The sequence below is a fragment of the Malaclemys terrapin genome, chromosome 6, assembly GCF_027887155.1.
Source record: "Malaclemys terrapin pileata isolate rMalTer1 chromosome 6, rMalTer1.hap1, whole genome shotgun sequence".
Lineage (NCBI taxonomy): Eukaryota > Metazoa > Chordata > Testudines > Emydidae > Malaclemys > Malaclemys terrapin.
This window is the reverse complement of record NC_071510.1, coordinates 37482540-37506100: the sequence shown is the minus strand read 5'-3', so window position 1 is coordinate 37506100 and position 23561 is coordinate 37482540. Positions and strand designations below refer to the sequence as shown.

At 39.8% G+C, this 23561-nt stretch overlaps 1 protein-coding gene across 1 annotated transcript; it reads left to right on the top strand.

Moving 5' to 3' along the window:
- The first annotated feature begins 351 nt into the window (after positions 1-351).
- On the top strand, positions 352-22989 carry ANXA1 (annexin A1). Its single transcript, XM_054032233.1, has 13 exons — positions 352-452; positions 6249-6328; positions 8348-8441; positions 9288-9382; positions 12439-12552; positions 13677-13767; positions 14325-14404; positions 15432-15488; positions 16930-17023; positions 17903-17998; positions 19392-19450; positions 20407-20529; positions 22591-22989. Exons 2-13 carry the CDS (start codon positions 6263-6265, stop codon positions 22648-22650), a joined length of 1029 nt encoding a protein of 342 aa, XP_053888208.1. The 5' UTR covers positions 352-452; positions 6249-6262; the 3' UTR covers positions 22651-22989.
- Positions 22990-23561: the final 572 nt, after the last annotated feature.

Here is a 23561-nt window from a genome sequence, read left to right as displayed (position 1 = left end):
TTTTAGTTGTACAATCAGATGTGTCAAAATGTGAAAGGATTAAGATTTTATTCAGCATTGAGCTTTATTTTTTATCTCACACTGGTTTAAAATCTATTGACTTCAATGAACCGATCCCAGTTTACACCAGCAGAGGATCTGACCCCAGAAGTGTAAAAAAAATTACAGTACCAAAACATTTCTGTCATTCTTTCTTTCACTCTGAAATCTGCTTTTAGTTAACTCCAGTGAATGGTTTTGCAAGGCATTTGTGTGTGTGTGTGTGTGTTTTGGATAGAGCCCATATTTAGCGTTCAAACAACCATCAGCCAATCATTGGAGTCCTAGAAATATTCTCTGGTTGCTAGGTGTGGTTACCCAACGTCTTTATAAAAATCACAAGCCTTAGGCTTTCCTCTTCTAGACTGCAGCTTCCAGAGAAGTAACACTTTTTTAGCTGTGTGAAGCAAAAGGTATGCATTTTTTAGTTCTTTGTGGGTCTGTGTTGATTTAGCAAACTTTAATAAATATGTACTACATTTACCAAATGATTTTGTGCAGTTTTCTGCAGATTGTTTTGGTTGGCACAGGCATGAATGGGTGTGGTCAGTTCTTAAAGTATTGCATTTACATTCAGGGGTTGGAACTGTCACTATTTTTCTTTACTTGAGGTGCACAAGAAATCTTGAATAAATATTAAGGATTGGAGAGCACATTTGTTTGGAGTTAGCTGGTTTCTGTTTTTTTAATGGGTTACCATGGAAAGTTATTTTTACAGCAAAACTATGAATAACAGGAAACTAATACCTTATATGGAAATGATTTTTTAAAACTGCTTTTACTTTGACAATAGTTAGCTGCTTAAAAACAGTATTCATTGTTTCACAAACTTCAGCTGTAAGTGAAAAATAAACCTCAGTGATAGTCTTAATGAGGTAGCTACGAAAACAATCTGCTTTTATAATTAAACACTGATATAAGAGCAACTCAGTATGAGTAAGTGCTGCAGAATCTGGTTCTTGGTCTGCTCAGACTTTCCATTAATTTTTTCTCCAAGGGTGAGGCTGTTTCTCGCCTCTCTGTAGTTCTTGTGTGTCCTGAGGACAGGTTTTTCAAGCTTTTGGTACATATAAGAGTGAAGCACTATTTCCTGGGTGTTGGCAGGAATGTACAGGAGGCATGGACAATAGGTACACAAACACTTCTGATGTCTACACTATCAAAACTTTTTGCTAATAGGGTTTAACAATGTTAATAGACTCTCTTTCAAGACTAGGGTGACCAGACAGCAAGTGTGAAAAATCAGGACAGGGGGTGGGGGAGTAATAGGAGCCTATATAAGAAAAAGCCCCAAATATCGGGGCTGTCCCTATAAAATCGGGACATCTGGTCACCCTATTCAAGACCAACTTAATGAGTCTATAAAATCCGTCATGCTGGTCCATCTAATATAGTTCCTGGAGAGGCAAACCCCCATATGAAATGTGGTATGCAAATGTTTGGCTTGATTCCAGTTTCACAGCAGTGTAAATCACAAGTAATTCCACTGAAGTCAATGGAGTGTAAAAAAACAATGTAAGATCAAATTCAATCTCTTGTTGTTTCCAGAGACAAAAATTAAAAAGTATTTAGCTGCTGTTTAATATTACTACAGAGATTCAGCTTTTGGATAGTGGGACAAATTCTTGCCAGACTTCTGATAATCAGTCAAATAACTTTCCAAGTACTTATTAGAAGCAGGAAGAAATGTCTCTCCCCCTATGGTACCTGCAGCTTGGCCACTTTTTCTCCCTTTCCATCTTGGTCATTTCTAGATGGGAGTTCCAGCCTGAGCTTGGGAGTGCAGGGAAGTTTAGGAGAAGGCACCTCTCCTTAGTGATCCTGGCAAGAGTCCAGCCAGCTTCTCCATTTCTCTTGATAGCAAATTCAAATCCTCTCTTACTCACTTCTCCTGCTAAATTAGGCTTCTCATTCTCAAGAGTGTGCTCAGAGACCCTGGAAGTGTCTTCCTGCACTCTTGCAATCTTTTATTATCACTTATAGTAAGCTAACATGTTGCTCCAATCAATATACTTTGTTTAAACTGGGCCGATAAGGAATTTCATCATGTAGACTCACTTATTTCTTAACCCTCTGAACCAATAGAACAAACCAAAGAGCAATCAGAGTAAGGTATTTAACCCTGCCAGAGTGCTGTTTACCTTGTAGAATTTAAAAAAAAAAAAAAAAAACTGCTAGTAGTTTACTAGAAGAAAATGGATGGATTTGTTTGCCAAAATGTCTGTATGAAAAAGGGAAATGAGGGACTAGACTTCCTCCTGCACCAAGATCAGGCTGACAAAGGAGGGAGGGACCATAAAGGGAATCAGTTAGTTATGGCTACCTGAATCTTATGCCATGTCTACTCAGCCTTGATGGAAATTAAAGCAGCCTAGGAGTTTATAGCAACTGCCTATGGGTCCTGAATGGACTTACACTGGCTGAAAATTTGAAGACCAGAGCTGTGCTCTAAATGGCCCCTCCTTACCTGCATCACAACCTCTAGACTAGGGTATGTGTGTATGTGTAGTGGGGGGGGGGGGCAGTGGTTGGTGTAGAAGCCATCTCCACCAACTGTATGCCAACTAGGAGTTCCCCTGCTCTCTGAGATTCTCAGTGGGGCAGCTGTGGCCAGATTCCAGTCCCTTTGTGCCTCTCAGGAAACAGAGTGTCAGAGACTGGGAGAGAGAATCCAGCCCAAGAACTTCTAACTGTAAATAAATGATTGATACATTCCCATTTCATTTAGGGTACAGTAGAGATTACGGCTCATATTCGGGAGCACAGAGTGCAACTCAGGAGTGGTATTGCAAAAGCGGTTTTAAGTTACCATTGTACTTTCTTGATCATGGGCTTGCTGTGCACAGGGCAGTCACCTAAGGGACTGAGAAAGCATCTGGGAACCACCAGCCACACCTCTTCCCTGACCACTCCCCATATTTGAGCAACCAGAATGGGGGATGGCATAAGAACCACTGCAACGGCTCTATTTATTATTGGTATGGTCTTTAATTAATACCAACATTAGGGTTGCTCTACTGGCCCTCAACTAGGGTGAGGGGTGCATAAATGTGAAAGCTGTTCAGCTAGAACTGAGGCTGGGGACCATTGTCTTTTTCAACCACACAAGATTTTTATGATTAAAAATTAAGTTTCCTTTTAGATTATTTATCCAATCAGGTATTCAGGCATTGAAATGGGCCTGTGTTTTTTTTCATTGAACCATAGGACATGAATAGGACAAAAGTGTGTGTCCTACTTTCACTAACTGTAGGGTGGCTTTATGCTTGTTCCATGGCCCAAGATTCCTACTGGAATAAAAGTGAGTCATGCAGGCATCCGTAGCAAGAATGTGGCCGTAGGTTTGACACAGGATGCTAAAGCTATGAGATACTGTCAAAAGAGAAGATATTCCAAATGCAAAGCTAATATACTATCCTTCACCTACTAGTTATTATGAATGCTTAAAATTAGCTCTGCTTGGGAATATTCTGCTCTGCTCAGGATGTGAAGGCCAAGACCATAACAGAGTTCAAAAAAGAAAAAGATAAATTCATGGAGGATAGGTCCATCAATGGCTATCATCCAGGATGGACAAGGATGGTGTCCCTAATCTCTGTTTGCCAGAAGTTAGGAATATTGACAGGGGATGTATCACTTGATGATTACATGTTCTGTTCATTCCCTCTGGGGCACCTGACTTTGGCCACTGTTGGAAGACAGGATCTTGTGCTAGATGAACCTTTGGTCTGACCCAGTATGGCCATTACGTTCTATTCCATAGAAATGTTTTTTAATGGAAAATGGAACTGCTGCAAAATCAGTATTTTGCATAGAAAACTGCAATTTTCCAACAGGAAAAATGAAATTAAGTACACTTCTACCCCGATATAACACGACCCGATATAACACGAATTCAGATATAACACGGTAAAGCAGTGCTCTGGGAGGTGCGGGGCTGCGCACTCCGGTGGATCAAAGCAAGTTCGATATAACACAGTTTCACCTATAACGCGGTAAGATTTTTTTGGCTCCCGAGGACAGCGTTATATCGAGGTAGAGGTGCATTTTGTTTTAGGTCAAGCTGCCCCAAATCAAAACATTTCAGTTTCTTGAATCAAATTGAAACATTTAGTTTTAGGTCAGTTTGACATTAATCTGTGTCTGTCTGAGCTGCTGTGGTGTCTCATGAGAGTTGTAGTTCAGGTGTATTGTGCCCCCATTCTCATTTATGGGCTGGCTCCTTGGGCTGAACAGCATCTCCTATGATGCTCTATGGTCTCCATTCTGGTTGAACTGACACTGTGAAGAAGGAAAGTAACATGACATTAGTGCCTGATGAGAGATGTAGTATGGCCAGAGATGTAGTGTGAGCCCAGCACATAGAGGAGAACAGATGTCTGAGGCACCCAAACTACTACTCCTATTACGTACCATGGCAGCTCAGGCAAACACATTTCCATATCGAATAAGGCTAGAATAAAATGTGTTGACATTTCCAAATAGAATTTTTTCTGAAATTTGTCCGTTCCATAAACATTTTTTATTTTTTTAATTGAAAATTCAAAATTTTAGAATTCTTACAAGATGGAAATTCCAATTTTTGACCAGCTCTCTTAGAATTCCATACATCGCCAAATCCCACATTGCTTTTCAATCCTTTCAGTATTATACATCCATCTTAGAGCCTCTGCGTTATACCCAGGAGATGCAATGACACAAACGTGATCCAGGTGATGGGGATTTTAGCAAAAATCAAATCAAATCTTCAGCTTCAACAACATTATACATTCTGTCAAAAGTTTTATTTTCAGACATCCTCTAGTCTGATTTGTTTTCCTAACATAAGTCTATAGGATACTTTATTTAGATACTGTTTCTTACTGTGCTACAGTAGGATCTGATCAAACCCTTTATTTAATATCAAAAATCTGAGCTAAAATGAAACTAGGTGTGGCTTACATACCCATCTATCCCCTCTTTTATAATATATCTATGTTTCAAGTGCTATGTTTTATAGTGAGTACCACACATTAATTACTCTTTGAATGTAAGCTGATCCTGAAATGGTCATTTGTCTCCATTTACTTAAAGCAGGATTCAACCAGGCCCTATTAATGAATCCCTTATAGGCACAATAAGGTAGGATAAGGATGGAGCTGCAGCCTTTAATTCTATATTTTTTTGTGGGTGGGAGGCTGAGAACACAAATTGTATCTGTTCCCAGTGATTTAATACTCTCTAGCATGCTTATCTGAAATCCTATCCATTAGAAAGACATATTACACACACACACACAGTGGAAAGTGCTCCCTCATTGAGGCACTCATGGTGCCACGGAGTTAAAATCTGATAAACAACAATTCAGATCACACACAGTATATAATAAAAAAAACAGTTCTAATGTACTCAAAAGCCAAACAAAAGTGAATCATGAATGTGCTATAAAATACCACACATTCATTCTGGCCCAATACATTTTCGATTGGGGGAAAAGAATAGATGAGATTTACTATTTTCAATTTTCTTCTTCTGTTGTAGAAAATACTCCCTTGTCTCTAAAAACTGGAGAGGATGAATAAGAGGGGTCATGATTGAAGTATTCAGAGTAAGGAATGGTATGGACAAGGTGGTAGACTAGGCACTGAATTCACCTTCTTATAATACAAGAGCAATGAGACATTCAGTGTAATTGAAAGATAGCAAATTTAAAGCGTCTAAAAGAATACTTTTTACACAGTATATAAGAGCTTAGCAGAATTCATAAAAGAATTATACGTTTATATGGCTATGAAGAACCCAGCATTATAAAAATAACTTTTGAAAGGCTACAAACCCTTGAAGCCAACTTTTAACTAATGGGGGGGTCAAGGAAGAAATTTTTCTGTGGGTTTCTTGCTTTTTCCTTTGGAACTGCTGATATTGACCACTATTGTAAACAGGATACCAAACTAGTTGGAACACTGGTCTGATCTCCTCTGTTTCTAAAGGCTAAGGCTGTGTGTGAGCAATTGCTTAATGCCGTAAGGGCTACCACATATATCTTACACATTCACTTGCAACTCATTGTGCCTGAATTTGCAGACATTACTCAGCCTTCCACTGTAGTCAACAGGAGTTTAGCAACTCCAGGTTTGGGTCTCTTGCTTGTAAAATCCTTTGGGATGCCATGAGGATAAAGGTGATGAAAAACAAATTTTGTTTTCTAATATTTCATTTTCTCTCTCCAGAAACTTGGGTCAACATGGCGATGGTGCAAGAATTTCTGAAGCAGGCCTGGTTTATGGACAGTGAGGAGCAGGAGTGCATTGTAAGTACTGCAACCTCCCAAGAGTATAACTTTCACATACAAATGACTTTAGAAACACAGTTAAAAACATCAGCACAGATTGATTCCAACATTTTAGCAATCTGTATTTTGTTATATACGTAAGGGATGAAATCATTCCTTATTTAAGACAATGGCAAAATTCTCATTAACTTAATTGGGGCCAGGATTTTACACTAGGCACTACTAGCATATGTCTATGATGGCAAGTCCAGTATCAGATAACAGATATTATTCTTATTTACACACAGTAACATTTAGTTACCAGTTTGTAACCAACACACATTTGGGGCAACCATTTCAGTTACTGTAATGAAATGTCATTCTCTGTAGCCAGCCATTGATACTATAAGAAGCAAAGCTAAAATGAGTCCATCTGCCACACAAAGGAATATGGACACCTAAGACTATCAGGATTAAATGACATTTAAAGAGGACACAGGGATTCCTAGTGCCATGAAAATTTAAAAACAAACAAACATAAGAAACTAAGTCTGAGACTAGTAATGTGAAGGAGGAACTGATTCAATCAAAATAAGTTCTTTGTTCTCATGCAGATATGGTATGATTTGGATAAAAAATGATTAGGATCGGAAGGGTCACTGAATATTATAACAAATGGGATCTCAAACAATAAATACTGGGACCTAGTCTCATCAATGATACCGGAAAGATTTGCAAAACAGAAATATGCTGCATCATTTTAAAAAATTCTGATGATACAGAGATAAGAAACGTTGATACAACAAGGAGGATTCTGATAACCTAATGGATGTCGGTGTCAGTAAAAAATAAAGTGATACACCAATGAGAAGTCACAGTATACGTGGAAAGTAACATTCCTTAATGAAATAGGAGAGGAAAGGAACCTAGGAAAGATTGTAATAGTGTGAAGTTGGGAGTTCTGGTCTGGCTCCTCTGTGCCGGCTGAGTTGTGTTCGGGGCAGATGGTGGGCTAAGGTGGGTTTAAACCATTTTGTGGAACCCCAGTCCTGCAGCCTTTCCATCCAGGGACTGCCTGAGCACAGCAGCCTTCTGGTCAGACTCCCTTTTCGCCAGCATGGCAGCCCCAGTTGCACCATTACAGCCTGGAAGTCTTTTCATGAGCAGTTGCTTTGGCTCAAAAGATTCGCAATGGCAGCCAAAGTAAAAATTAAATCATGGCGCATGTCTCAGACCTTGGGGCACTGAAGTAGGCAGTGCCTCCTCTTAATGTGCCACATCTACCAACAATGATTCTAGTGCACATTTAATAGTATTAAGTACATGCGATGCTCCCTAGTCTAGCTTTGCCAAATTACATGTGTATGTTAATAAACACACATAATGATATAATTATGGAAGTAGGCCATCCACACAGTTGCTTAGTGAGATATCAGCACTTCAAGTATATTAGGTAGTTCATTTTGCCCTATGCATCACAATGTACACCTTGCTTCTTGTATCTTCTTCCTTAATCAGAGAGAAAAGGAAGGAGATAAGACTGAAGACACAGAGAACAGATGATTAATTCTATGAAAGTTCAGATATTAGCATTTGACCCAACTGATGTAGTAGTATAATGCGCTATCAGACCTCACACCCAAACAGATTTGAATACCAATAGTTTGCACTTATATATTTTATTTCATCCTAGGATTTCAAAGCATTTTACACATGAATTAATAAAGCTTCCCCCCACCTCTGTGAGCTAGGTAACTATTAATCTCACACTGACTTCGGTGGGGTTGCTCCTGGTGCACTGGTGTTGTTGGACCAAAAACAGATCCTACGTCACTTGCCCAAGGTCATAGCAAGTCAGTGATAGGGCTGGTAATTATATAACTAAATAGCCTTGTGTTCTACACTTTCCTTTCTTTAATAATAGGGTTACAAAGGGATAACATTCCCTTCCTTGATAATGGTACAGAGTAGTACAGTTCTCCCAATTAGGAAACTCACATGAGCTGCTTCTGCCATAAAATGAGTCTCTGTGAAATGACCAAATTCTGTTTCTTTTAGAAAACTTCAAAAGGTGGATCCGCAGTCCATACCTATCCTAACTTCAATCCATCATCTGATGCTGCCGCATTGGACAAAGCTATAACTGCTAAGGGTAAGAAGAGGAAAAATATGACATACAAGTACAGAATTAGGATTTTTCCCCAGGGAAGTTGAGAATGAATAACCTTAAATAAAATGACAGAACCAGAGGTAACAGCATTCAGCAGAGAAAACTCATACATATCTAAAAGACTAGCGAGTTATCAAAACTACTGCATTCTGAATGTGTCATATGGGAAAAACCTGAACGTTTTGATTTCTTAACTTTGTGTTTCAATTTCAGACTGTAACGCTGCATTAACAATTCATGCATTTATTGCATAAAGGGTAGCAATATTATAAATGTAATCTTTAGAGAACTGAAGGAGAATGTTATTACATGCCAAGTTAATGATTTTGATTTGATTCCCATAAATGTCCCCAAGATTAAGAATATGTGAATTTGCTATACTGTGCTATGTGCTCTTTCAATTACTCTTCTGTCTTTAATGAATTTCACATTGGTCAGAATATGACATCTTTTTCAATTAGACTTACTGAAATTAAACATGAGCATGATAGCTAATAATATTTATTCTGTTTAGCTATGGCCTAGTGTGGGTACTTTCACTCAGAACATTTCAGTGACTTTGTATATGACACCATAGCAAGCATGGTTTTCAACAACCTTTAAGGAATCTATTTATCTGCTTTCTTGACTATAATCACAATTTAGTAAATTTAATTACTAAATTTTCTCCTTGGATAAATGTAAATGTGTCTAGCAGTGTAAACAGGACAGATTTCAGAGAATATAATGTACAAATCATGATTTGTACACATAACTTAGAGATACTGGCAAGCAAAATGGAAGGATTATGAAAATGATTGACAAAGATTTGTTTTCCATCACTTTCAGGTGTGGATGAAGCGACCATCATTGATATCTTGACTAAAAGAACCAATGGACAACGCCAGCAGATCAAAGCTGCATACCAGCAGTCTAAAGGAAAGGTACAGTAACAACAAGGCTGCTGTTAATATGCAGCTTGAGTTTTTCAATTTTTGCAGCTAGTCCTAACAGTCCATGCAGTTTTAGCTTCCCAAAACATAATATTATAGGGAATCTTCTCTATGTAGTTGCTGAAGGCTGTGGCCGGGAATGATGATGTTGTACTGCAATTACATTGCACACTCAGATGTGCAAAGGCTATTAATCTTTTAACTTAATGGCCATCATCGTTCTGAGGTAAAGTTCAAGGCTCAAATCCTGCAAATCACCAAGGACCTTAAGGCCCCAAAGGACTCACTGAGAGTCATTGGGAGTTGAGAGCTCTCACTAATAGTTTGGAGGCATTTAGTACTTTGTAGGATTATGCTCCAACATAGCAATTCTCAGCATGATATATGCTATATATGCATCTATATGCATTGCCAATCTAATGGTATATAGAAAAGCAAACATAAAGGGCAGGCTGCGGCTAGCCCTTGTGCAAGTGTACAGGGGGAAGGATGCAAGAAATCTTGTGCATCTTGCATAAGGATACGGTTGCCAATTCTCAAGGATTGTCCTGGAGTTGCCAGGAATTAAAGATTAATATTTAACTAAATATTATGTCATGATGAAACCTCCAGGAATACGTCCAATCAAAATTGGCAACCCTACATAAGGGCCAATTCCAATCACAATCACAATATCTGTGCTTGGAGAACCAGGAGTAGGGTTACCATATTCAAACATTTAAAAAAGAGGACACTACACGGGGCCCCGGTCCCGCCCCCGGCCCTGCCCCAACCCTGCTCTTTCCCTGCCCCCGCCCCAACCCCACCCCTTCTCTGCCCCCATTCCAACCCTTCCCCAAAGTCCCTGCCCAACTCTGCCCCCTCCTCTGAGCACCCCGCATTCCCCCTCCTCCCTCCCGCTCTGATCTTGGTTGGGGGTTGCCAAGTGCTTCCCTGCTCCCCACTCGCCCCGCAGCCCCTGCAGCCTCTATGCCCCTGCCTGCCCTGCTCCCCACTCGCCCCGCAGCCCCTATGCCCTTGCCTGCCCGGCTCCTCCTCACCCTGCAGCCTCTGCACCCCCCCGCCCCTGCAGCCTCTGTGCCCCCTGCTCCCCACTCGCCCTGCAGCCTCTGCGCCCCCTGCCTGCCCTGCCCCTGCAGCCTCTGCACCCCCCCGCCCCTGCAGCCTCTGTGCCCCCTGCTCCCCACTCGCCCTGCAGCCTCTACACACCCCCGCCCCTGCAGCCTCTGTGCCCCCTGCTCCCCACTCACCCTGCAGCCTCTACACACACCCCCGCCCCTGCAGCCTCTGTGCCCCCTGCTCCCCACTCACCCTGCAGCCTCTACACACACACACACACCCCGCCGCCTGCCCTGCTCCCCCCACTCACCTGGCAGAGGGAGAAATGCAGGCTCCACGTGGACTCAAACACTTCCGCGCTGCTCTGTGGGGGAGGAGGGCACGGGGGAGGGGGAGGGACTCTGGCTGCTAGAGGCCCTAGTGGCTGCGAGCGGCTTTCAATCAGGCCAAGCGTCCAGTCAGCCGCGCCGCACTCCGCAGGAGGGGAAGGGGGAAATCCTGGACATTTCTACTTCATTAGAAATCCCCCCCCAGACGGCCATTTAAGGCTGAAAAAGCCGGACATGTCCGGGGAAACCCGGACGGATGGTAACCCTAACCAGGAGGAATTTCTCCATGTGTGCTCAGGAGGGGGTATCATTCCAAAAGGAGCAAGGAAGAGGCAGGATCATGGCTCTGCCTCACTTCTACACCAGCCCATTGAGTGGGTCTGGTGCACAGGCTGCTCCATCCTAGTGGATGTTACAGACTGCACCCTTACTGGCCCTGGTGCTCAGGGGAGTTCGGGGATCATTGTATCTCCTTGAGAAGGTTGTAGCTCTGCACCTCCCTTCAACAAAGTCTCCAGTCTAGCCCATAACTTTACTGAAATATTATTTAAACAATCAACATATCTAAATTATTGAGCCTTTAAGTCACAAAGAAACCAGCAATCAAGTTACTCACCCTGAAGTGGCTTGCAGGGAACCACTAAGAAAACAGTTCTAATAAAGTGCCTTTTTTTGTCTAGGTTTTCTGTCTTCCTGTTCAGCAAACCTCACTGTGGTTTACACAGCCTTACCCCTCCTCAGAGAGGAAGCCCCAGTTTTGCAATTCTCTTATTTTATTAAGGCCTACATTAAAACACAGTTTCAAAGTTACAAAGACCCTTAGGATTCATCTCACCCCTTTTTAAAACTAAAATTTAATTTTCAATTTTGATAATATGAAAGATTTTTAAAATGCTAAAAGCATATTCTCCAGGGACCTATGTACTCTAGTGGCTGGTGGAGTATCAGAAACTAAGCAGAATTCAGCAGATATTGACTACTGAATCTAATGCTCCCTTAGCAACCCCACTGATTTAGGGGTTGCTGAACAGAGTACCCTGTTTGGAGTATCAATAAAGAGGTGACAGGTTCTTAAAGCAATTATTACAGGCTTTTTGGGGGGGTGGGCATAGGGCTATAATTTTTGCACACACTGAAATATCAAGAACTGCATTTAAGTTAGGAAGAGTTGGTATCTAGGATATGTGAAGATCCACTACCAATCCTAAACTTGCAATATCTCTCACGTCACTTGCCAGTACCAAGCTTGTTGGAAAATCTCCATTTTAATAGGGTGGTTTCCAACTTCTTTATTCCTAACCAGGCAAACACAAAAGCCCCCCCCTCCCCCCCCGCCAAGCACTTTTATGCAAGTCACTATCACAATAACAATATTAGCTACTTATAAGAACTGGAAAGTTTGCTTTGCTTTTATTTTGTCTTCAGTGCGGTATGCAGAAGAAAGAGCACTTCTGAACACTTTGTAATAGCTAGTTAAAGAATCATCAACGTGACTAAAAAGCAGACAAAGTACCCGAAGTTTAAAACATGATTTTCTATAATGGAAGGTGAATTTTTCCTAAGGGAGGTAGAATAGGACTGCTCATTCATTTTCTGGGTGCTTCTGAACTGTGGGTCTTTAAAGCTTGCCAGCTTACAATTGTGTATCCTTCCTTGTAGTCTCTGGAAGAAGCTTTGAAAAAAGCCCTCAAAAGTCAGCTTGAAGAAGTTGTCCTGGCTCTGTTGAAAACTCCAGCCCAGTTTGATGCTGAGGAGCTCAGGGCCGCTATGAAGGTATGGCAATAAAATTTCAGCACAACTCCCAACTTAAAAAACTCTGCTGCTATCTTTGCTTATATTCTGCAATTATATTCAGATTCGAATATTGGTTGCAGTGCCAAATAAGAACACCAATAAATTCAAAGCGTCAGACAAGAGTAGCATCTGTATTATTTATTTAAAAGTTTGTGAAGATGCATCCACTGCTTGCAAGTACCAATCAGTTAAAAGTATGAGCATGAATAGTTCTACTTTCACCCTCTGAAAACTGGACTATTTAATACCCTGGTGCAATAAAGCCAAGCTATCGATTTGCACCTGCTAAATAATTTCCTTTTGTTTTCTTCATGACTATAATTATTTCATCAAGTTTGTTAACATCTGATTTTACTTGCATCAGTTTGATGTGTACAGTCATCTTGAATACAGTATTTGGTTCTTGAACAGTTCATTTTGAAGACGAAACAAGAAAAATTCCATGTAGAAAAAAAGCTTTCTGAATTGCCCCAGGTGAATCAGAAGAAGAACAAATGCCCCACTCCTTACATTTTAAAAAAAATATAACACTACCACAAAGCAGCAGAATGGACTAATTCTTCAAAACTAAAGTTATAGTCAGGCCAAGTGAAAACTCTGATGGAGAAAACTTATTTAACACTAGACATATGGAAATATAATCCATAAGCTAAAGTTCAGGTGGCAAATGCAACCCTTGACAGGGGTTGAACAAATGGTGCTCTTTCACTTCTGTCATTTCCCTATAGCATTTATTAAATTACTAATTTAAAAAAAAAGGAATTTTATTTCCTTCCACCCAGTTTCCTCAGAGCAAGCCCTACCTATAAGCTGCTCAGTCTTTGTAATACCTCTCTCAGACATTAGTAGCATTAAGTATGATAAAGAGGAACTATAGTAAAAATAATTTATAGGGTGGTGTGAAATGCTTATTGTTTCTGATTTACTGGAAGTCTTGGCTTACTGTATATGGGCTCCCAGATGAAATAATCTTCCAAAAACTTATGCTTCTGTAATCAAGGACATTGATTTTATAGTTATCACATGTGGTTCTGTGCTTCTAGATGTTGTGTTTCCCTAGTTAAATAAGGTCAGACAAAATTTGCTCAACCATTTTCCAACAGGGGCTTGGAACTGATGAAGATACCTTAATTGAGATTCTGGCTTCAAGGAACAACAGGGAAATCAGAGAAATCAACAGAGTCTACAGGGAAGGTAATTCATAGGTTGTAAAATTACATGAATAGAACATATCATTGTGGAAGGAATAAAAGCATGTTCGGTCAAGCTGTTTCTCTCCCTAGTGTTGGTGATTTTGAAGCATCCATGGCCAATGAGTCTGAGAAATTCCATTCCTGGCATAAAAAGTTTCACTCCAAAGCAGCAGGAGAGCCTTACTGTCCCCTGCTTCTTCTCATGTAAACCAGACTCCTTATGGAAAATGTGACTCAAGGAATTTATAAAAAGAGATGGACCTAAACCATCCTCCCCCTTCTATTCCCAAGGTTAGATGTTTGGATCAGAATCCAGACTTCAAAGTTCATCTAAATTTAATAATAAACAAATTAGAGAGGGCACATAAAAATTACTCAAAGATAGCTTCCTACAAAGATAACGATGGGACCCAAATCAAAATGACTAATTCCAATATTGATAAAAACACATATTTAAGTTGGAGAATTGGAACTGGAGGGAATATTTCTATAAATGAGATGGAAGAATTCTTTAAAATATTGTGGGGTTTTTTTTATTGTTTTGTTGTTTTATTGTAGAGCTTAAGAGAGATCTTGCAAAAGACATTGCCTCAGATACATCTGGAGACTTCCAAAAGGCTTTGCTTGCTCTAGCCAAGGTATGCCATGTTCAAATACTTTCAATAAACTTTATTTTTAAGAAAGAGTTAATAGTCTTGGTTGAGTTAGATGACATATGAATATCAGCCAGAGAAACCATGGGGGACTTGTTTATTGCTTATTACTCTTTATTAAAAAAAATCCCCCCAAAAGAAATCTTACTATGTGGAGCAAAATTTCTTTTTAAACAAGTTGATATTTAGAATAATGTTTTCATCCTACTAGAAGTTACAAGAAAAATCCTGATTTTTTTACTGGCTTCTGTTTGCTTTTAAACTTTTTCACATGATCAGAGTTTATAAGTATTTTGAAGGTAATAATAGAAGTCATCGAAATTATTTAATCTCAGAAGATGGCAAGTTAAAAAGCAATGCCAAGAAATATGAACGTAAAACTTTCCACTATATATCAGGAAATATTTCTTAATAGTAATATGGCTGGATAAAAGCAGAGTGTGTCGAAGGTGGACAAATTGCCCTATATGCAGATATTTAAAAGCAGATTAAATAAAACATTTATTTAGTGGGTATGATACATAAAATCTTTCTGTAAAGTCAACAGGTATCAGACTCCACGATTCAGGGATCTGAAAATGTCACAATCTGTGTGAAATTTCCCCCCCAAAATGAAGGATTGAGATTTAAAATATCATCTTGAGATAAAATCCTTGATCAGAATGAAATTTATTAAGTCTATCTTAAAATGAGTTCAGTGTCTGAATTTCTACCTGATGGTTAGATTCTGACACCCCTTATTTTATGGTGAATAGTACCTTACTTCACAAGGAATCTCAATGAAGTTCATATGATTATTCAAGAAGTAAAGCACTACTCAGGTCTGGTCCTAAACAAAGGAATCCCGATTGGTTTGCATATGCTTTGATTTCATTCTTAGAGCAATTGACTTACCCATTGGAACTTCACCTTAGTGCTCTCAAACTTCATGCTAAAATGGCATAGTGGGAAATGGCATTCATTCCAGGGTTATATAAACAAAATGGTAACATGAGAAAATGAAAATTTTTAGGGTGACCGTAATGAAGATGGCCGTGTGAATGAAGAGCTTGCTGACAATGATGCCAGGGTAAGAAAAGGCTCTGCACTCTATTTGAGAAGTTTTCTCTTGTCTGTTTTCTTTCCATGCTCAACCTAGATTGTAACAAGCACAATCACTCGAGCTGAGGACATTATATAATCTGCTGTACTGGTGTCCTCCCTATCCCACCCAAGATTCTTTATTAGTTTAGGGGTCGACGGAGTCTCTTTTCTTTGAGAAAGCTGTTATTACATGAGCAAGTAGAGGTCTGTAGTGTGGTTGATAAGTTACCCATGACCTCTTCCTTTCATTTATAAAAAACAATACATCTACCAATCTCTGAGAGGGGAAAGAAGTGTATATGGGAGGGAAGAACCACCTGCACCATCCTAGCCAAAGGAAACTTGTTAGCACTTCCCTTTTTAGCTGTAGCTTTACCTTTGTAATCATAGGCCTTTCAAGATTCCTTTGATGCTTATTAGTATGTCATTACTTCAGATTTTAGAAACTTTTTAATGAAAGTTTAAATACCACAATCATTTCCCATAGTACAGCTTCTAGATTAGTGTGATTTTTATTATGGGCAAACACCCTTGTCAACAACACTGAAATAGCAGCCTATCCTGACCTTTTATGCCTGTAGGTAAAATCACATCATCACTACTCTAATTCAGAGCTTCAAAATTGATATAAAGGCCAGCTGGTTGGCCTCATTGTAAAGCTCAATCCTACAGTATCTGAGTTCAGTTTCCTAGCACGTGTTTGTTTCTCACACACACACACACACGGCTGAGAGGACAGCACATTCATCCTTTAAAATGGAAGGAGTACATTACAGCACTCGATATAATCTCAATAGGTCAATTAAAGTGCATCATTGTTGGGCTCTGAATGGAGTACTATTGACAATTCCTTTGCTGAATGGATTTAACCATGGTAGGGGGTCCCATCCCACAGGTGATTATTGTGGGTGGAGGATGTCTGGAGAGCTGGGGAAAAGGAAGAAGAGGAGTCTGGTTTTTCAGGTTTTCCATTAATGGCCCTCATGGAAAGAAAAGGAAGATCTGGTGTGTAGCTTTCCCATATTCTATTTCTGTGGAATTCTTATCTGAGTTAATTTCACATTTGGGTCCAGCAATAGAAAGCCAGTCAGTCCTGTACTTTCCACACTGACAGCAGCATACTTCTCTCAGGAATGGTCATGTTAAAAAATGTTTGGAAATGCCAAGCACAGGTGTCTAGTGGCCTGTGAAACTATTATGAATTTAGCCCATAATGCAGTAACAGTGGGAAAAGCTAAGAATAACAATCATCTGTACAGGTTTATGACATGTGAGTCATTCTATATTACGTATGAAATGTCCTTAGTCCTTGATGAAGATAATGGTGCAAAGGCCTATGTTTGGCTGAGGGTGAGAGCATTAGATGTACAATATTCCAGGTCGTCTCATTATAAGGATAATATATAAACTTCTGTGCTTTACAATAGGCCTTATATGAAGCAGGAGAGAAAAGAAAAGGAACAGATATCAATGTATTCATTACCATCCTTACTACGAGAAGCTTCCCACATCTTCGAAGGGGTAGGTTGAATGAAGCTTTCTGCCTTAGGGGAACTGTATTTTAAAAATGCACCTCTCATATATCTGAGTAACAGGTGCCAGAAGTATTGAAACAACTAAAGATGTGAACCAGTGCTCACCAAAATCAAACAGTCTTTCCATTGACTTTAAAAGACATTGGACTGGGCCCCAATTTCCAAAGCCAGATGCTATATCAGTGTAAACGGATACTGTATAATCCAATGAACAGAAACATGCACATGAGAAGGTTATTTCAGCAAAGGCTTGAAATAAGTTATTCCTATGAAATATATTCCCAATACACACATTTTGGATGGTGGTATACAATAACCAGTGCATAAAGTTGACACTTCACATTATGGGTTGAACTGCATCCCATTTTGAGGATCTTCTAAAGTAAATGCAGTAGATGTGTATCTGTCTTAACTTGCTTTTTGGAGGACTACTTGTGCTTCAGGGAACAATCCAATGCACTAACTGACTGACGTTAGGAAGGCAATTCCCATATGGGCAGGTTATCACATAATTAACTATTATGGGGTTTCTTGTCACTTCCTCTGAAGTATCTGATACTAACCACTGTCAGAGACTGGCTATTGGGCTAAATGGGCCTGGAACATAACTACACTTTCTATCATGTGATCAGGTACATCAATTCCTGTGTCAGAAGTTGGAAACTCAAAGCTGCTGCAAGCTTTTCAAATTGTAGCTTATTTCCTACACTGTATATCTCTTGCTGCTCTGATGACATCATCAAACTGTTAGCTAACTGTCTACTCCAGTTGGTGGACATCAGAGAACTTTCTAACATTAACAAAATAAAGAGAGCAAGAACATAGCATTTTCCCAGTTTTCACTAAGCTTGATATCCATGTTTAGTCTTTCAGAAATATACCAAATTCAGCCAACATGACATGAACAAGGCACTGGATCTGGAACTGAAAGGCGACATTGAGAACTGCCTGACAGCAATTGGTATGTAATCCCCCTTGCCAAGTAACTCATTGCTTCTAAACTGTGCTTCTTTCCATATTAACTATATGAATGTCAGAAGTAAACTATCTTTCATTGCCCCAATGGGGAGGAATCCTGGTCTCCTGTTGTGTTTCATTAAAAACTAGCATAGCTACTGTACATGACAGTTTGGTATCTGACACTTTGAAAAGTCCAACTGGAAAAAAAATGGAGTAAACAGGAATTGTTTCAAATAAATACAAAATATAAATTAATGTGTGAAAATGCACATTTCATAAACAGATGTTTTTGTTGAAATCCACCTATAGACTCGGATTCTCATTTGTACTAAAGTCGCTTTAAAGTCGCTCTGGCTGTGTAAAAGGCCCAAAGTGCAAGCATAAAAGTAATTTAAACTCACTTTAAAGCTCTTTATTCTGCCAGAGTGGTATAAAGTTGCTCCAGTGTAAATAAAAATCAGGGCTGTAAAGTTTTTATTTTCCACACTGATTTACTTTACATTTTGATAACATATTACAAACCATCCACCTAAGATGCTGCTCAGGAGAATATCTTTGTAAAGACTCAGGGCAGATGTTTATTGTCGCATGTCTGTTATTTCCTTTAAACTTTCTGTTCACCATGCACAGTACAAATGATGGGAGACTGGGTGGAGCTACAACATTGGGGATTACCCTATGGCTGAACAATCCTCACTTAAAACATCACACCTCAGTGGAATGAGCATGGGACTGGGAATCAGGAGACCTGGATTCTATTTCTAACTTTGCCATTGACTCTTTGGGTGACTTTGGGCTAATTGCTGATAGCCTTGTCTATCTCCTTTCTAACATCTCCTGGGTCCACATCCCACTTCAAAGGAGGGAGGGATGAGGCAGAACCATGTTCGTGCCACACACACCAGCCAGTGGATCTGGCCAGTGATACAGAAGAGTTGCATTCTCCCTAAGGTGTGATGAAGTGGGCATGTAATTTGTGCACCAGAGAGCTCCAGGAGACATTGAGACTTATGGATGCAAAGTGCTGCATAGGTGTGAAATATATTATTATTGTACTCCCAACCCAGCTCAGTGTTTGGTGCAAACATAACACACCAATTAGCTTTATTCCTTTGCTAGGTTTAGTTTGGGCACACAAAAAAATGGAAAAGTACTATCAGCACCCTCTAAAATACATCATATTAGGCATATGGTTGGTATAGTTAATTGCTCACTGCATAATGTTTCTAGCTGGAAGAAAACTGCTTCACTTTGCCACCTGAAAACTGCAGCGTATTTCTTAACCTCGTGCTTGCAAATCCCAACTCAGCACTGACGACAGTACCCTTCCCCCACTTTGCGTGTGCGCTTTACTTATGTGTCATATTTAATTCCGTCACGTTGTTTCATTGCAGTGAAATGTGCCACAAGCAAACCAGCTTTCTTTGCAGAAAAGCTCAACTTGGCAATGAAGGTAGAGTATGCTGAAAAACTTTTGTTTGGGAAGGGAGAACTTTTTAATATAAGATGACAAACTGGGCCAGAGCATCCTGCCATGAAAAGCCCCTCAGGAGGGAGCCAAAGGGAAGATAATTCAGTGAGTTTCCATACACTTTCCTGTCTGGTATAAGGGGCTCGGGGCTTTATCTCTATAGGAACTCATCTGCATCTACCTATCTACAATGGACACAGTTAAAAAGTTAATTTGGTTTCAGTGATATTAACACTATATAAAATGGGGAATACTACTAGAACTGATAATGTCTCTACACCCAGAATGAACTTTAAGAGTATGCCAGTGGACACTGTATCTATCTAGTAACTTATAAGGCCTCATCACTGTAGAATTTTGGAGTTCACATGAGACCATAAGGGCCACTGTAATGAGGATGTTTCCCCATCCCAGTGGTTAGGAGTTTACTCACATAACTCCCATAGGAGCTATGCATGTAAACCCAATTGTATCAAGATGAGAAAACACCTCCTCATGTTTTTTTTAAATATAAATAGAGAGCCTGTGCTTTCCCTGACATTGAAAACAAGCCAGATTTCACTTACACCTCCACACACCAGAGGGAAATCTGCTTCTCTAGAGAACCCTCACTTTAAGGGGCAGTCCACGGCCAGCAGAAAGCAAAGGAGCCTTATCAGCATGTCTCCACACTGTCAGGGGGCTGAAAGGGGAGGATCTGAGGGCATCAGAGGCAGTGTAGGTTCTGGGGCCTGAGCCCCATGTTCATTCAAATGGGGGTGGTCAGATGAATTCACAGCTATTTTTGATTTATGTTGCAACAGTCCATTTTCCCCCAATTGTTTAACATGCAATTCCTTTTGATGTGAAAAATCATTCAGGTTCAAAATAAACACGTACCACCGTGATTTAAGAATAATGCTTTGTATGCCCAGGTAATCATGATTTATTTTTAACAGGGCTCTGGGACACGCCACAAAACACTGAACAGAGTCATGGTTTCACGTTCTGAGGTTGACATGAATGAGATCAAGGGCTATTATAAGAAGCTGTATGGCACACCTCTCTGCCAGGCCATCTTGGTATGTTTTTCCTTTCAGCTGAAGCTATATCAACTACTGAATGTAAAATGTTATTGTAATTGGCTGGCTCAGGAGGCTGGTAATGGGCTTTATAGCCATCCTATAGGTCACCAATTTTAATTTAGGTGGGGCTGAAAAATAATTAGTAGCTGATGTTTCTTCAGTGACTCACATGAAAATGGTGGTAGGCCTGAGTCCTTTCCTGGTGGATAAGCATGTGTCACAAAAGCCATTGCAAATGGCGATATACAGCACTTTTTGGCAGTTTCGACCCAGTGGCCAAAAGACTGAGTGAACATAGAGACTGAACTACTCTCTCCTCCTTTTAGCTGTGGTTCCACATGAGACACAGTGGGAGGGCAGGGTAGGAATGCTTACACTGCCCCTGTCCTTGCTGTAAGGATTCTGGGGGTAGACAGAGGTCTTCAGGGCTGCCAGTCTGGCACTTTTCCATTACCAATTCTACTGCTGTATGCCATGTAGTTGTAGCTGTGCTGGTCCCGGGATATTAGAGACAAGACGAGTGAAGTAACATCTTTTATTGGACCAACTTCTGTTGGTAAGAGGGACAAGCTTTCTAGCCACAAAGTTCTGACCTGAAGAAGAGATTTGTGTGGCTAGAAAGCTTGTCCCTCTCACCAACAGAATGTGGTCCAAGAACAGATATTACCTCATCCAACTTGTCTCTGTAATTCAACTACTGAAATTTAAATTAAATATATACCTATAAATAGGACAAATGAATTTAGCATTGAAAAAAGCTGCATTTCCAGAGCAGTAAGGCATCCTCAGCAGAACTCAAAAGGTGACACCCTTAGCTGGTGTAAATCACTAAGCAATGCCAGCTTACGCCAGCTACAGATCTGTCCCTGTGTCTTTAGGCTTACTTTTTTTAAAGGCAAAACCAGAATGCACTTATGGAAAATTTAAACAATCTCCTTCTAGTAGCTCACTGATTTAAATGTACCACTGCCAAATAGCTTTTTGAGAGCTACTGAATACTCTCAGTAACAAACACAGTGATTGTAGAGGAACGTACAGTACATGGACTAAAACACTCACATTAATCTTTGCCAGTATCTGCCATTTTACAGATAAAATACTGCAGACAGTACAATGATGCAATTTACTAGTATTCGTGTGTGTGTGTGTGTGTGTGTGTGTGTGTGTGTGTGTATATATATACACACACACGATTCTTTGTCTCACATGATATCGCACTGCATCCTATCTTGATGCAAAATTACATGACTGCATTAGAAAATTGAATCTGATATAGTACATGCCATCTGAATCAGGCAAGGCATAGTCACACTTGAGAAAACATGGAGTTTAATAAATTAGATGCTCGTGGAAATCATATTCCAAATTGTTGAATTCTGTGAGCAATTAAATATCATAACATCTAAAATTACTTCAAAAGAACCCTATGCTAACACAAGTTAGGAATAGTCCAATCTTAATATGTATTAATTATAGTTTAAATAAACAATTCATGTTCACTGGTAAAGGGTGATTTTCCATTTCACCTATGGTAGGAAGATTAAGGCACTCGATCGGGACTCAGGATAGTCTCAGCATTGCCATAGACCTACTGTATCAACTTAGGCAAATCACCTAATGTCTTTGTGCTTCAGTGCCCCATCTGTAAAATGAATCCTTTCTGGTTCCCACCATTGTCTATCTTTAGGGTGACCAGATGTCCCGATTTTATAGGGACAGTCCTGATTTTTGGATCTTTTTCTTATATAGGCTCCTATTACTCCCCACCCTCATCCCAATTTTTCATACTTGCTGTCTGGTCACCCTAGTATCTTGTCTGTGTATGCTGTGATCCTGAAGACTCTCTCATGTGTTTAGTTTTATGCACTCTGAATAGTCCCATTAACTTAGTGGGACTATACAGAGTTCATTGAGTTAATCTTGTGTGGCCTTAGTTTGGGGAAGGGACTGTCTCTCTTACAAGGTGTATATCCAGTGTCCATCACAATGGGGTCTTGATCTTAGTCGGAATCTTTAGTCAGAACTGTAATAATAATTTTAGTGTTCTTAAATTGACAGGATGAAACCAAAGGAGATTATGAAACCATTCTGGTGGCTTTGTGTGGTGGTGACAACTAAGCTTCATGATGTTCTGATGCATTCCATCCTTGTCACCGAGGTTATCATTCCCTTCGTCTCAGCTGTTTACAAAATATAACATAGGCTTTAAACAGAGATGGATCTCTGGTTTAGACTGTGGTCCAGACATGTGCTATCTGGAAAATGTGTAGCCTGGAAAATGTATTTTAATATTACTATGCTGTGTGGCATTATTAATCCCTTTTTTCTATTTACCCAAAGCCAAAGAGTGTACTTAAAGGTTCTATTTGCTTTAAAAAGATTAAGCATATACAAGGTACAGTTTTTCTCTGAGCTATGCAAGTATAACTTTATAAATAAAATTAACCTGTGAAGAGGTCTAATGTGTCCTTTATGGCTTCTCTACATTTTATGCCTGCTGTTGTTGCATATAGCATATGATAATGAACGAGAATTTAAAACAAGGAAGAGAATTCAACAGCTTCCAGCAGCACAGTTAAATTCACAACTTAAGTAAAACAGAACTGAATGGGATTATATAAATCAGCCTCAGAAGCAGAACAGAAGGTTAACTAGCAATGCAGTGTATTTTTTTTTTTTAAATGAAAGTTATCAGCATCATGAAAACTAATGCTCTTCTGTCTTCCTGTCAGTAATGGTGAAGGCTTTGCATGGGGAATGCTATTCTGATTCTTTTTCAATATTCAGAATAAACATAAAATTGTGCACCGAGCAATTTTTTCACATATAAGTAACTACAGTAGAACCTCAGAGTTACGAACACCAGATTACGAACTGACTAGTCAACCACACACCTCATTTGGAACTGGACATATGCAATCAGGCAGCAGCAGAGACAAACAACAAACAAAAAAGAGTGTAGTTATAAACTTTTGAAAGAACAACCATTATGTTTTGTTCAGAGTTACAAACAACCGCCATTCCCAAGG